This window comes from Pezoporus wallicus, unplaced genomic scaffold, assembly GCF_028554395.1.
Source record: "Pezoporus wallicus isolate ANWC-B61680 ecotype Strahan unplaced genomic scaffold, APGP_CSIRO_Pwel_v1 contig_3181, whole genome shotgun sequence".
NCBI lineage: Eukaryota > Metazoa > Chordata > Aves > Psittaciformes > Psittacidae > Pezoporus > Pezoporus wallicus.
In genome coordinates, this window is record NW_026641700.1 from 2,207,580 (window position 1) to 2,223,854 (window position 16,275).

A 16,275-nucleotide genomic window follows, 5' to 3' on the forward strand; every position below is an offset into this window, starting at 1 on the left:
CTGTAAATTAAGCTGGGATTTACATTAAACAATTTCTGTATTTCAGCCATAACATTAAATCTCAGGAAATCTTTGCTAATTGTGTATTAAATTGATGTTTTCAGGAGAGGATGCCCAAAAATTTGGTAAGAAACAGGAAGTGTTTATTATAAAATTAACGTATTTTTCAAATGCCCAGAAATGCATTTATGTATGCCCTATTTATTTATAAATGTTATTAACTGTAAAATTGCATTGCCTTCAAAACTATTGAGGTTAAACCTGAAGAAAAGGGAAGAAATAGACTGTTTAAAAAGTAATTGGTAGTAAGCTGAAGGTGTTTGAAATGCTGAATGCAATTCTGGGCATTTTTGCCTTGAAGAAAATACTTATAGAAACTATTAATAGAAAGCAGCAACAAAAAGTGCAGTTAGAAAGATGGAGAATTGATAAGCATCAGTGAATAACTGGTATATATTTTACCAAAATCACCACCATAAATATGTTTGGTAACAGTGATATCATTGGGAGGTAATAGGAAGAATCTAAATAGAGAAAAGAATTAAGTAGAACTGTTCCGGGAGGTGTTGTTATGAGGTTGTGTAATTTCTGCAAATAAAATTTTAAAGTAATGGGTTTTTAACTTTGCTGAATTAGAAAACTTAACTAGAATTACAGGCAAAAGATTCCTCCACTGATTGGTGGTTGGATAAAGGTCTTCCAACAACAGATACTCTTCTGTTTCTGTAATTGTAAAAGTGTTAACATACTGCAGGAATGCAAAACTGGAATTTCTCTCCTGCCCACAAAGATATTTTCATGTCAGAGTTGTTATCAGTGGATATTTTCAAAACTAGATGTTTTTAAGTTTAATGTCAGATTTCTTGTTTACATAATCCAGTAGCTGAACTGACTTTTGGGTTTCAAAAGTGTGGGATCCCTCTAAAGGGCATGATACCATGTGAATATGTACTGGGTTCAATTTCACTTGAAGCCCTGGTTTTGAAAACTGGAGTTCTCAGCTGTTTCTCTCCTGAGTTCAATGGAATACACTTACTTGTTTATCTTTATGCAAATACATAGTTTATGACATTTTATTCAGATAAAGAATTCAGTGCTTTATATTAGGCGCAGATTGGCAGCTTGCAATGTTAAGCCAGTATTTCTGGGGAGAAGGTAGGACATTTGTAATTGTGTTCACCACTGTTTCATTAATCAGAAAGTACTGAAATCTCATTTGACTTCTGATTGCATTGGAAAGGCTGAATTGCCTCATTAAAGTCTGATTTTTTTTTTGACAAACAGGAAGGGTGGAGATTTCAGGTATCCTTTTTTTTATTATTATTATTTATTATTATTTTTTTTTAACCTTTCGCCAGCTGCTACAAGGTTCTCCTGAACTGATTGAGCCTAACTTCTTCACAGCAGATTGGCACATGTTACTTCCCTCTTCAGGTGGAAATGAATTGCTTCCAGATGATAGAAGAGGTAAAGAAAGCATCAAAACCTCTATAGTGGCATATATACGTCTAATAGAGTGTATGGTATCAAAGCAGAAAGAATTGCTACTCTAAGATCTGTCTTTCTGTCTTTGAAGACAGTAAAGTTATGTTAATTATCCCGATTTTCAGTATCGGAGGTTTTTGGTTGGTTGGTTTTTGTGTTGTTTAATTCCTGGTAAGTTATGTAGTTCACAACTGATGGAACATTTTCCCAATGTGAAAGAGTATACTTTGGAATTACAAAGACATATCAAAGATGAAATAACACATGGTTCATCCATGAAAATCAGTAGAAATGTTTCTAAAAGTGAAAATGTTATACTTAGAATTTACCTGTCCTTGCACATGATTTTTAAACAAACTCTATTTAAAACCTATGTTGTCCTTCTGTCATGTTTGCAATCAAGCCCTGAAGTCTGCAGGAGGGAAATGATACGTGCTATACCACATCTATATAATGGAAAGTATGTATATTTATACTTTAGAAAATAAATAGTATCGAATATACTTTAGACTAATGATGCTTAGTGTGACAAATCATGAACTCCATCTTGAGTCAAACATACCATCACTGGCATCATCCATGATGGGGAATCACAATTCCTAGTTCAGAGGTTTTTTTTTTTATTTATGTTTAATCATATACTTCTTTGCACAATGGACATAAGGGAAATGTGCAGCCAGTGTTTTGGTATTTGTGCCATTTCCATTTGTATAAATGCAGGAAAAGCTATATCACAATCTACAGACTAGAGGACATAGTAACATTACAAACAGTGGTGCCAGAAAGAAGGGTGGGAAACTTGCATTTTGCTGGTCTTTGTGTTGAAACTAGCATATCAGTTTCACAGCTGATATGAGTCCCTAACTATCACTTAAAATACGAGTTTTATTTTATTTCCAGAGACAATAATGCAATGTGTTCAGGTGCTCAGTGTCTTACACTTTTGAATCTCTTACCCTGCAAAGAATACTTTTATCCTCACAAATTGCTGCTGGTTCTGTGCCCTTTCCATTATAAATGGTAAGTGTAGAAGAATAAGAAACTTGCATTGCTGTGTTCTGCTTCATTAAGTATTTACGATATTTTCCACGAGTCAGAACTCTTTCATAATGTGATAGTATTGTGTGCCTCAAATGTTTACATCATGCCACAAGATGCAGGGGTCATTGTGGTCAGTGGAATAAGCTGCTGCTGATCGAACATCTCACTTGTCATGATCATTATAATGGAATTGCTAAGAAACTAATAAAGGAGCATAAGCCCCCCAATTCAGCAGTATAGCATTTTATTTTATTTTATTTCTTTTATTTTTAGGTATTGGTGTTTCTGATGTAGCAGAAGGGATGACATACGAACAGTTGCAGGTAAGCTGTAGATACAGCTATGTGTATTAATTTATTACTTTTAATAAAGACAGCATACTGAAATTAATTTCTTTTATCTTGCAGACTCTAATTGAAGAGGTTCTAGAGGAAAGTGGTTATTACAATTTCTCTAACAGGTGAGTCTGTTCAATTTACAAATATAATGTTAATTATGATGTGCTAAAACCAAATGTGTCATCTACCTGTTTGCATGATGGCGATTTCACCTTAAACTTAGTTCAATACATGGTTTATTGTAACACATAAGTGTATGGACATACTAGCTAATTTAGGCATAGGGTTTTTGTCACATCTGTTTTCTTCACTCAGATGATAGCAGTACAACTTTGGCAGCTATTTCCTTACGTTTCCCATAAACCATCCAGGAAATGGTATATCTTTATTGCAGGAAACCTTTGAGGAACACAAGAAAATATATGTCCACAACAGTAGCTTAGGATTTCTCATTCTTTTTACCTGATAGTATTTATTGTCTCAGATATTCTTTAGAGCAAAAAATTTCACTGCTTCCATTAAGTAAGTCTGTTCCTTGTCTTTGCAGTAATCAGCATTTTAAAGCCTGGGAGAGTGCAATTAGGTTTTCTAAAACAAATAAGCAAACATACACCACCCTCCCATCCCCCCACTACAGATATTAAGAAGTTTTAAGAATTTATAGTTCCTGGTGCCTTAGTGGCATTTTTTAGTTATTTATTCTCTTTACAGACTTTTCGGTATGGATTGACTCTAGCTTGATTAGTTTCAAATATTACCCTGAATATTTTTATTTATTTTATTACCCTGAATATTTTTATTTATTATATATAATATTTTTATTCCTTCTCAAAATTGGAATTCCAGCTTACAAGTGTCTTGCTGCCGTCTGTAAGTATTAAAAAATCATGATTAACCACTCCCACAATAAAATAATAATTCACTCTTTAAACCTTCAGGGTATACTTGAATCATGTTTACAAATCACTTTTGCAGTTGTGAGGTCTAACAGATTTGTTTATAAGTGTTTTCAAGTATTTTAAATTTTCATCCTAATCAGAAGCTCCCAAGATTTGGTGCTGTAGAAGAAATATCGCACAATTTATGAGAAAAAAAAAAAAATAAGAAAAAGCTCTCACTTTTAACATCAAGACCTAGCAAGTCTTATTATAAGTGTATAAATGTATTGTAGTTGTATAGGCATTTATCTCACAGACAGGCAAAAAGCATCTTACTGCAGTTAACTGTAATGAATCAGGTGTATGCTGAATATGGACTTGAGTATTTTACACAAACTACTATGAAAATAAGATTTTTATTAATGGAAATCATAGAGTCAGAGTATCTCAAGTTGAAGTGACCCAATAAGGACCATCGAGTCTGACTCCCTGCTCCTCGCAGAGGTACCTAAAACTAAACCATCTGACTAAGACTGTCATCTAGATGCTCCTTGAACTCTGATGAGCTTGGTGGAGTGACTACTCGCCTGCAGAGCCTGTTCCAGTGACCGACCACCCTCTCAGGAGATGGTCTTCAGAACTTTTTCCTAATGTCCAATCTGAACTTCCCCTAGTTCAGCTTCATTCCATTTCCTCCTGTCCTATGTAAATGTTATTGCTGAAATACAAAGACTGCTCAAAGATTGCAGACAAATATGCTAGTACTTTAACATGTAGCATAGGAATGCCATGTAGCACAGAAAAGCACAAGACCAACAGCAGTAAAATAACTAACATTCTGCTTTTACTGATTTATTTAGGACTACTTATTTTTCTGCTGTGCTGGTATTCCCTGCAGAGTAGTTGTTTTGTAGAGCCTTAAGTTATTTTCCTGCATTTTTTAAAATTTATTTTAGAGGAGACGTAAGAGAATGCTCTTTATAGCTACACGGGATGACAGTGTGTTCTTCTGCGATAAGGTGTTCTTCTCTATGCTATGTTTGTCCTGCAGAAGGGAACAGAAGAAAGCAGCAAGCAGGACATTCCCACTCATACAGTCTGGAGAAAGCCAGTGGATAGTTAGCATCCTTTTTCATAATAGTGGATGCACTACATATTTGATTTTCCCAGGAGCATAGGAACATTGAAATTCACATTGTGTTTCCTGAGTCATGCAACTTCTTCAGCAGTGCTGTTATCCACAGTCAGTGCTGATTTGTGCTTTATTCATGAGCCTTGTAGCAAAGTGTCCTGGGTTCAGCAGTAGCAGTCATTTTTCTCCTGTGTTCCAGTGCTGTGTTTTTGACTTTCAGCCTGGGAACAACACTGATAACACCGATGTTTTTAGTTGCTAAGTCATGTTTACTCTGACCAAGGACTTTGTAAGTCTCATGCTCTGCCACGGAGGAGGGGAAGCTGGGAGGAAGCAGAAACAGGACACCTGACCCAAACTAGCCAAAGAGGTATTCCATACCACAGCATGTCATGCCCGGTATATAAACTGAGGGCAGTTACCCTGAAGGGCTAGGTCACTGCTCAGTCAGGCTGGGTATCGGTTGGCAGGTGGTGAGCGGTTGTATTCACTTGTTATTTCCCTTACCATCATTATTATTATTGGTGGTAGTAGCAGTGATTTGTGTTATACCTTAGTTACTGGACTGTTCTTATCTCAACTTGGGGGAGTTGCATTCTTTTGATTCTCCTCCCCATCCCCCTAGGAGCCAGGGGAGGAAGAAGTGGGCCGGGGGAGTGAGCGAGCAGCTGCGTGGTTCTGAGTTACTAGCTGGGCTTAAATTGTGACAAAGACAAAACTGATTTTAGAGTGGGTGAGAAGAATGGAGTGAAATCTCCTTATAGGTACGAATCTCCTTAGAAGTTTAAAAGTGTGTTGACTAGATTTGATTTTTCTTTTTCTTCTTGCTCAGAATTGTTAATATGTGCACATAACAACTGTTGCTGTAGACTTTCACCCACTCAACTGCACGTATGTCACTACTCTAGCATGTTCTGGCTTTAGCTGGCAGATACAAAACAGCCATACTGCAACCTAGTTGGTGGTCTGTCACCAGCAACTTGATTTTTCACTATACTTTGAATCCTATTACCTGCCATGATGCATAACTATCTGTGTTCCTCTGTCACTATTACATTGCTTCTATTCTAGACAAGGACCTATTCCCAAATAACTTACTATTTTCCTTTTTCTTCCAGAAAATTGACAGACCATGCTTCGGCCTTGGCTGTCAAAAACTTGCCTATTTCCAGAGGACTTGCCATTTTTGCTATGATATGCTTTGCTTAAGGCCATTCAGAGCTTTTAGAACTTAAGTAATTTTACTTCTTTTCTTTTTCTTTTTTTTGCTTCTCACTCTCTCCAAATAGCTAAACAGTCCAGTTTTGACAGCTGTCCAGTACTGAATGATTCGTTTGGCTGGCAGACATGCTTCATTAGGTTTTGCCTCAAACTATCCAAACAGCTTAAGCAAGCTAGAAGGCCAAATCACTCTCAAGCTGCGCTGCAAGTCACTTATCAGTGTCCACCATTTTCTGGTTTTATTCCACCAAACAGAATTTGGTTTGCAGCCCTCAGAGCAACATTCTATCATTCATTCTTGCCTAAAACTGTTTTGAGCCTTGCTCTACTTCCTTTCCTTTTTACACAGTGAAGCATTTCAGAAGCATTTGCAACTGCAAATTTTCCAGCAGAAACTCTGCATCCTGTAGTTTTCCTGGCATCCCCTTATAAACGTGTTCAGAGAAAAGCTTTAGAAAAAAGTACTAGGAGCAGTGGATAGCTGTATGTTGTTTGCTTTAACAACATATAGGGCAATACACCTATTTTTAAATTTTCTTATTTTAAAAAGCTTTCAGTTTAGGTTGAATTTTTTCAGTTTCAAAGATAGGAAGTTGTAAAAATGAGGCATGTGTGAGTCTTTCACAGTGGAATCAGAATGATGGTGTTTCTAGCAGGAAACAAGTTGCCTTCCTGTCTGTGCATAATAAGTTTCTAGCTCTTCTAATAGAACTACGGAAAAAAAAAAAGCAAACTGAGTCTTCAAAGGCTCAAAAGTCCTGAGAATGCACAAACTTAATTTGTGAAGATGCAAGTTTTTAAAGGTGTTTCTTCATTTTAGTACCGCATTCTTCATAATTTCCAATTAAGTTGACTTAAGAGTATCAGTTCCATATGTTGTACGGCTACAGGATGAATCTGTTTTGAAGAAAGAATTCCATAGCTGCTAGGCAATGACATGGGATGTATGCTATTGCTAAAAGCACTGTTAAATGCATCATAAACAGCTAGATAATGTATAGCATAATAATGCAATCTGGTACCTCTTTGTGTAGCACACTTCATAGAGAAAACATTCTGAAAACATTTCTTGTTCATTTTCTATTTTGGGGAATTTGTGTGCATTGTCTTTCCTTCCCATTGCTGTTGCCCTTGCTGTGCAAGGAATACGAGATGGGAAACCAAACCTTAAATGAGGTGATGACATGAAAATTGTCGTAGGATGAATAAACTGTAAAAAGGGTTAAAAATGATTCAAGCAACTCATTTGGGTGCTGAAACATGAATCCTTTAGAAACCGAGACAGCTTCATGAGAAAAATGTCATGCTGCTTTTTTCCTTCCCCATCTTCATTATAGTAGTAATTAATACCTCAATTCCAGTAATTTCATGGGCATTAATGACCAGCTGAGGATAATGACCCTCAGCTTTATCTTGAATAAGCAACTTATGCCCATTTATCACTAATCTCCTAAAATTATTCAGCAGTCCAATTGTATTACTTATTTACACAGAAATTTGGTAAACATGCATAAAAATACCTCTGTAATGTTTCAGAGTTATTCTGTTCACATCCATTGTGCCACTCTTTCTTTTTTTATTTTTTCTCCTTCTGGTTTAATATTACACTGCACAAAAGGCAAGATCCTTGATTTTGAGCCTATTTATAAATAGGACAATGGATACTGTTTTCAAATGTTCATCAGGGTTTTATATTGAAGTAGACATGTAATATCAAAATTGATGCAGAAATCTATTTTTAATAAATTGTATTAAGAGACTTGATCCAAGTAGAAACTCAGTTGCATCAAAAAACATTAGTTCTAAATAAACAAAAATAACAATGGTCAGAGACAGGAGTTATGTTCAGCTGAGTGCTGTAGCTCTGTCATGGTTTAGCCCCAGTAGGCAGCTCAGCACAGCACAGCTACTTGCTCACTCCCCTGCAGTGGGATGGAGAAGAGAATCAGAAGGATGAAAAGTGGCTTGAGATGAAGACAGTTTTATAAGTAAAGCAAAAGCTGCACACAGAAGCAGGGCAAAGCAAGGAATTCATTTGCTACTTCCCATCAGCAAGTAAATGCTTAGCCAATTCCAGGAAAGCAGGGCTCCATCACACTTGTTGCTTTGGAAGATAAATGCCATCATTCCAAATATCCCCCTTGCCACCCTTCCTTCTTCCCACAGCTTTTATTGCTGTCCTACAGTATGGAATACGCTTTTAGTCAGTTGGAGTCAGCTGTCCCCGCTGTGTCCCCTTCCAGCTTCCTGTACACCTCAAGCCTACTCACTGATGGGCAGTGTGAAATACAAAAAAGGCTTTGATGCTGTATAAGCACTGCTAAGCAATAACTAAAACACTGGTGTGTTATCAACACTGTTTTCATCACTAATCCAAAACACAGCACTATACAAACTACTATGAATAATTTTAACTATTTGAAATGAAAAAAATGTTGGTTTGACATTAGTTCTGTAGGAAAAAAAAATGGTTGCAATGCAAGTAATAATAGAAGGAAACAGCCTTCATAATGAAATGCATATATTAACATTTTGACACATTTTTGTAACTTTGCTCAATGCAGTCTTTTCCATTGTTACTGTGTTTTTTAGAATTAGAGAAGCAATCATTCATGTAGGTAGAGCTGTTTCATGAAGAGGAAAACTGTCAAGTCTGGCTCTAATGATAGCTATATGTTTAACTACTCAAAGAATAGCTTGAGCTATTATTTACAGAAGGACAGTATAGCTCAGGAATGATAGCAAATTCTGAATTTTGACTGTCTGGGGCAACCCTCATTTGTATTGGGTCTATGGTCAATAGGCTCATCATTTGGAAACAGGGATGCATTAATGGAGCTTTTCTATGCGCAAATTCTTACCATGTTATCCATGTATTCTTCACCATTAATACACCTCTCTAATTGTGTTACATGATTAATGGATTAAAATTTATATTTAGCTTAGTTATAATGTTTTCTACTGTTGTAGAACATACCAAACTAGACAGTAGATGAAAGTACAAAGCTCCAGTGCTCCTGGAATCTTAAGGGTTTTTTTTTGATTTAGTGATATCTAGGTGATTTAAGACACTCCTCTACTTTTTATTCCATTCTGGCACCACTTTCTGCTAATGTTAATTGGCATTTTCTGTTAATTGTTTTCTTCTTCCAGATAGTTGTCTATGTTGATTCTTACTTCTTATATCTTGCACCTAGGAAAGAAGATTGTTTTGGCCATCAATGTTTATTAAAAGACATACCAGCATTCTGTTGACTTGTAATTCTCCCCAGGGAGGTAGAAAAGTCTGCCAAAGTACTTTATTTTACTTAAACATCCATGGCTGCAAAAGCCTTCAATCTTCCCACCTGCAGTTCTGATGGCTATCAGCTGAGGATCTGTGTAGCGCTGTAAGAATGCTGCCCTATTCCCACAGATCAGCAGTCATTACATCTTTTGAGTTAGCTGTCCTTCCACTAAGAGGCTGTATTAGCCTACCTTTCCCAAGTCTTTTAAAGAAAAGAGAAAATGGAGAAGCAGCATGAACAGACTTCCTATTAATGGCACAGTGGAGTTCTAGGGAAATAATGACTTAAAATTGGGAAAAATGTATGACTTAGATACTAACGTATTAGCTGCTGTGCATGTCAAAATCATATGGCCAGGTGTGAAAAACTTATTAGCTGACTGATTTTAAGAGACTTACAGGAATGTTCTGGTCACTTCAGGGATGGCCAGTAATCTCATGACACAGAGAAAGGATGTGCATTTTCCTGATCTTACAATTCCATGAAAAAACTTTTCCCACTTTCGCTAGTAAGTCAGTCTTTTCTCTTTTAGGCATTTTTTCCTGTAAATCAGAATGATAGGGGCTGTAGCCAAAATTGTTTGTCCCTCTAGCAGTTAGTCAGCATCAAGATGGCTAGATTTGGCTAACATCAGACCTGCTAGATATTAGGACTTAGGTGTAGAACCTGGCTGTACTTCATGACATTGCCTTGTGCAGAACAGAGAAGTGATCCAGAGATCCATCTGGTGCAAGTACCAAAATAATCTGTGATAGGACTGTCATTGATGCAGATCCTCTCCCCTCAGCTGATGATTCCCTTCAGCGATGAGGTACGTGGAAAGGTGCATTTCACCTCTTGTTGGAAAAAATGAAGGAGCATCTGACCTGAATTTTGGCTTACTGGTAGGTATTGAGTCATTGGCACAGTTCAGTGATGAATACAGAAAATTAAGTGGTCTGCTGACAGTGGAAATGCCTGAGGTCCACACTGTCTGCAGAAAAAGTGCATGTTTATGAAGCTGTCTGTCAGCATTTGGACTGTGAGAATGACTGTTTTCAACAATAGGCAGATGGCTCTGATCCCTTGCAGAGATCACATGCTCTGATCTCAGACATTCTTATATGAGCTTCACATCTTTTGAGTAGAAGCATCTGTCATCACAGACTTGTTTGGCTGAGATAAGATGGGTTTCCTTTTGCAGTTCTAATGCAGGTCTTCCTACCAGTTTGAAGTAAAGACTTTGAGACTGACTTCTGTGTGTCTGAGATGTCTGCTTGACAGAGTACTTGTATAGAGCATAGATGAAGTCTGTCAAATAATACCACATAAGAAGGAACATTCCTACTCACAGTGGTTCAGAAAGCTCACTGTAGTCTGGAATAATTCTTGTGTTGTCAGACCAGTATCTTATACAGCTGCTGTAAACTAAACACTTTGAGTTGAAGTAAAGAGGAATTTTTCCTTATTTTGTTTGAGCCTTCAATGGTTTGGTCCAGCTAAGGCAGTTTAACCGAGAAGAATATAATAACTTTCTATGTCACAGCAAGATGCTGTTAAAAGGAATTTTGGGAACTCTTAAGCTAAGTGAAACACAATTTGACAGTTATTGAAGAAATTGAAGACATGACTGGCCTCAGTGTTCAGAAATTGGGGCCACACAAAGGGTTTCCATGGAGAGAGTCATTGACAGGCTTGAGGACTGTATGTTGTGTACTCTGTTGAATATCATAAAGTTTAGCAGGCCAAATGTAAGGTCCTGCACCTGCATCAGTGCAGTCTCCCACTGCAGTCAGTCTATATCACATACACACTGAGGGATAAAGGGATTGAGAGCAGCACTTCCAGAAAAGACTAGGTGATACTGGTGTGTGAAAAATCAGACATGAGCAAGCAATGTAGAGGCCAGCACTTGTAGCCTGGGCTGCATCAAAAAAAGTGTGACCAGCAGTTCAAAGGAGGTGATTCTCCCACTCTACTCTGCTCTCATGAGATCTCACCTAGAGTACTGCATCCACATCTGGATTCCAGAAACTACAAGAAAGACGTGAATCAATTAGAATGGGTCCAAAGGAAGGCTGCAGAAAATGATCAGAGGGCTGGATCATGTCTGCTATGAAGAAAGGCTGAGAGAGTTGGACTTGTTCAACCTAGAGAACAGAAGGTTCAAGGGAGATCTTATTGCAGCCTTTTAGTACTTAAAGGGGGCTTATAAGAAAGATGGAAGAGATATTTTTTGCCAGGGTACAGCACAAGTGACAGCACAAGCGGCAATAGTTTTAAACTTAAAGTGGTTAGATTGGACATAAGGAACAAGTTTTTTACTATGAGAGTGGTAAAATACTGAAACAGGTTTTCCTGAGAAGTTGTAGATGCCCTTTTCTGGCAGTGTTCAAGGCCAGGTTGGATGGGGTTTTGAGTAACCTGGTCTAGTGGAAAGCGTCCTTGCCTGTGGCAGGAGGATTGGACTAGATGATGATTAAAGGTCCTTTCCAACCTAAACTATTCTATGATTCAATTTTTTGCACAGGTACAGTGCCCCATTAAGGATTATGTTGTCGACATATATGGGGCTGAATGATAGTTTGCTGTCAGCCTTCAGCCTATTTTGATTGACTGGTTCCACATGTGTTGAAGTGTGTATGCAAAACTATAAATTATTTTTCATATTTTTCCTTTCCTTATTACTGGAATACTTTAATGTCTGTCAGTACTTCAGTAATCAAAATAACACTGTGCTTCCTGAAGGACTATGGGTATAAAGGAATGTTTGAAAGGGCTTTGGATATCTGGCTTGTACATATCATATACATGTAGCTAGGGAAAATTTTGGTAAAGGTCTGGCTCTTGGAATGGAGACTGTGGAGTTTTGAGACAAAAAATAAACACCTGTTTTACTTTCTCATAGCACTGATTATGAAAAGAAGTCTTTACATCATATTTTCACAGAATAGTCATAACAATGAAGTACGACTTGATTATGAGAAAATGTTCACAAGCTGACAGAAGCATCTCCAATCACTTTCTGCGCTACTTTTCTTGCAGGCTAGAAAGGAATTAGGGTGAAAGAAGTGATGTTAAAGACGGAAGTAGTTCTTCATAGTGCTATGTCTCTGGATGTACATCAGCTACATAAGTTAAAGCTGACCCACAAATACATTATGTTGCATTCAGGCCTCATTGACCAGCTGTGGGAGATCTTTGCTGCTCTAATTCTATTTGTGTGCAATGCAAACTAGTCCATAAATCTTGTGCCAGAGGATCATTAGACAAATTCCCTGTGTGTATCGTGAATGATAAAATTTCACCCAGAGATTTCTGCATCAAACTCTGTTGTAAACCCTGATGTAAAACATTTCTTTTGATAGACTTCTGAGTTTCCTTGGCTTCTACATCATCCTTGTATGCCAGCTTTCTGCTGATAGCACAAAGATTGATTCCATACCTGGTGAATGTGAATAGCGGGGAATTCTTACTTCCAACACATACTAACTGTGGATTTCTTCCCATCTCCCCATCTCCCCCCTTCCATCCCTACACCCTCCCCCTTGCAGGTATCTCTATTATTCAAGGGGAACAAAGAACTATCAAGCAAAAGAAGAAAACTTGTAATTCTGGACAGAAGGTTCAGAACCATTCCTAGTGAAATCAACCTGCCTGTACTTCACCTGAGGCTATCTGATTACCAAAGGGACAAGTTTGGCTCATTAAATAGCATCCAGATGGAATACCAGTGTTGGACAGCTTCAAGGGACCTTGAGTGATATTTCAGGATGATATTCTTAACTTTTGATCTGTTTACAATATAAGCACTTTACAGGGAACATTGGGAAGGTTTATACTATAGGAGAAAAACTCAGTTCCCAACAGTACATATCTTCTATTTTTGTTAATATTTTAAAAGAATTGTTGCATAGTCAGGTTTTCTGGAATGATAGTTGAAAGCCTGTAAACTTATTTATATCCATGTATGTCTTATGTGGGAAGAAAAAGAGCTTTGTAATATGGCCAGACAGAAAATATCTGCAGGTTCACTGTACCAGAATTAGATTAAAAAACTTCATCACAATTTTAATATTTAGAAGGAATTTCTCTCTATTTGGATAGTAACAAATTCTAATGCTGATGTTCCATGTTAATAGTCATTGTTTATATCCAGCATAGCTTCTAAAATTCTTGTTATTTCAAAACCAGCTAGTTTTACTGCTATTTCAAAATGTCTGTATTACATGTCTATCTTTAGGCATATATTGTGTAGATTGGTGTATATAAAATATGTACATTTATATACATCTATATATACGCATTCATTTAGTATTTAACAGACTAAATAAATAAAATAGATGCTTTGTTGCTAGTCAAAGCTGTAGTACTTAAAAGCATTTCCGGAATTTCATAATTTATCAAATGTTGATAAAGACATCTCACTGCAGTAGCAGTGAAGCTATTTTTTTGCCTACAGTTTAGTAAGGAATACTTATTAAGTACAAAGGATTTTCTCTACAGTTGATACTTTGGCAGTCATAACTGTTGAAAACAACCAGAATGCACTTGGTGATATAGCTCTCCTCTGTAGAAAATTATTAACATTATGTTCATCCATGATTACTCATAAGTAAGTTGGTACAAATGTATGTTGTGTGCTCTGGCACACCTCTGGCAAAGGTCTGTTTTGTTTTGTTTTGTTTTTCCAGTGTTTTTTTTTGTCACTATAAGTAGCTATAAGTAACTGCATTAATTTCCTAACAATTCAGTTGTATTGTTTCAAGATTTCAGGTGTGACTTCAACATCCTAAATTGTGAAGCACTGAAAAAGGGCCCAGTGGGCAGTGTAAAAAACTAAAAATCAAAAATATATCCTCTTTTCACATATGTGTAATTTAAAAAGTCATCAGGTGCTGTCTCTGCTTCTATACAATGGTACAGTAGTGATAGCAAAGGTCTGTTAAGGGTCAAGACATGATTTCTAAGGTACTACCTGCAGGTAGCTACAGTTTCCACCATAAATCACCATAGATGATGCATCTTCCTGCAGCGTTACTGCTAAAAATCAATTCCTATACTAGTTCAGAGACATTTGCTTTGTTAGAACAGAGAAAGGGAATGCAGTATAGTTAAATCTATAGGATTATAAAGTAATTCCATGCTGTATATGGCTGCCAGTGGAATTGATTACACTGATATTTTATTCAAAAAGACTTTATTTAAATTAAACCTTGACATGTTTGTTCTACTCAAATTGCATATGAATTCTCATAATCATTTTCCGTTAAAGTAATGAAAAAACAATCTACACGTAAAGTAAACTATTTTAATATCTTTTTTTTCAGAAATGTCTTATAATTCTGAATTGTCAGAGTGTATTAGGTGCCTTAGAAATAATTTGGACCTTGTTTCAAGTGTGTTTTGAAGTATCATTGTTTATATTTTGTCTGTATCTGTTTAATGTTCATTCGTACTTGATAGCATTAATTTTGTTGAGAAATAGAGTATAATTAATTATTCCTATGTGTTTCTCTTGATGTATTTTTAGTGCTGTTAACTTTAAAGCAGATTTTGTGCTTGAACAACTGTGAAAAGTGGAATACTAGCTAGTGTCTGGCACAGGAGGGCATACTTTTCTCCAGTAACTACAAGCTGAGGGGTGGGTGAGTGGCATGTACACCACCAAGGCAAATCAAAGCAGAAAGTTAAGAGATAATTTCTGTTTCTTTCCTGGTGTTCACTAGTATGCTTTTAGGTTTTTTTCCTTTCTCTGGCTGCAACGGAACTGACATGTTGACTGTTGTAGGAAAGAGATGACGTACTTTTGATGTAGGGCAATTAACTGCCTCAGAGAATTCATTATCTAAGTTGTTAAACAATTTATAGCATTAGTACATAGATGTTCTTCACTAAGATCTGCATCCATAGTGTTTCGCACAGTATGAAAAGGAACATGAGCTAGTTCTGTCATGTATAATGTCTGTATGGTTAAATTCTGTATAGACACTATAAAGAAACAATATTTAGGGAAACACAGAAACAAAAAATAAGTTGCCCAATATCATTCAGCAAATCATCAGCAAACTGGAGAACGAGACCTACATCTCCTGAATTCTGGTCCAGTGCATAAATCATATCCTTTAAGGTGTGTATCTTTTTTTTCTCGTATGCTTGTATTCTTTAATGTAACCTGTGCAAGTATCAGAGAAATGGGCGTAGCTGTACTTATTATATAGCTAATTAAAAAGGACTCTGCAAAGTGTGGTACTAACAATGTTGAAACACTGTACTGAACTGCAGCTAACTTTTGATTATTTGCAGTTGCAAGTACTTTCTCAGGAGTGTGCACCCTGTGTGTATTCTGTAGCCTGATTTACATATGTTTTGCTCTGTCTGAATCATTTCCCAGTCTCCTGTCATATCCCCAAATAATCCAATGTTGACATTGAATCAAATTATTAGTTTTATTCCATAAGGGAATTCCTATTTACAGTCACAGAATAATGTATTTAATGAATCTTACTTTTAGTCATTATAGCTATAGTAGTCTTATTGGCTGATTATTGGTATTTCATATCAAGAAATTTGACAATTAGTTCATGAACTTACATAATTACATTAATTAAGAAAGGCCAACAACATTCCTTGCTAAAAATGAAAAAAGCATCAAGCATTGACTTCCCAAACTGAAGAGTATACACAGTTTTAGCATGTATGAATTCTGTCTTGCTTTTAGGGAGAACTGGCAATTCTGATTGCATTTCAGATGCGAAAATAGGAAAGCGCTTGAGAATGTTTGGGTTTGACTGTATGAATTCACCATGATTTGAATTTACAAACTTCTCAACAGAAAGTTTAATTGTTCAATTTGTCTTGTTAGACAACAGCAATTTGAAAGAAAGGTCCTCTAATTCATTTTGTTTCTTGAC

General features: G+C 36.6%; 1 protein-coding gene across 1 annotated transcript in view; it reads left to right on the forward strand.

The window, feature by feature from the left end:
• NEK10 (NIMA related kinase 10) overlaps positions 1–14,647 on the forward strand; it is a 103,608-nt gene extending 88,961 nt beyond the window's left edge. The window contains exons 33-36 of the mRNA XM_057424870.1: positions 1,359–1,467; positions 2,800–2,849; positions 2,934–2,986; positions 12,916–14,647. Of these exons, the coding sequence (XP_057280853.1) occupies positions 1,359–1,467; positions 2,800–2,849; positions 2,934–2,986; positions 12,916–12,973 (270 nt within the window). The 3' untranslated portion in view covers positions 12,974–14,647. The remainder of the gene's footprint in view (positions 1–1,358; positions 1,468–2,799; positions 2,850–2,933; positions 2,987–12,915) is intronic.
• Positions 14,648–16,275: the final 1,628 nt, after the last annotated feature.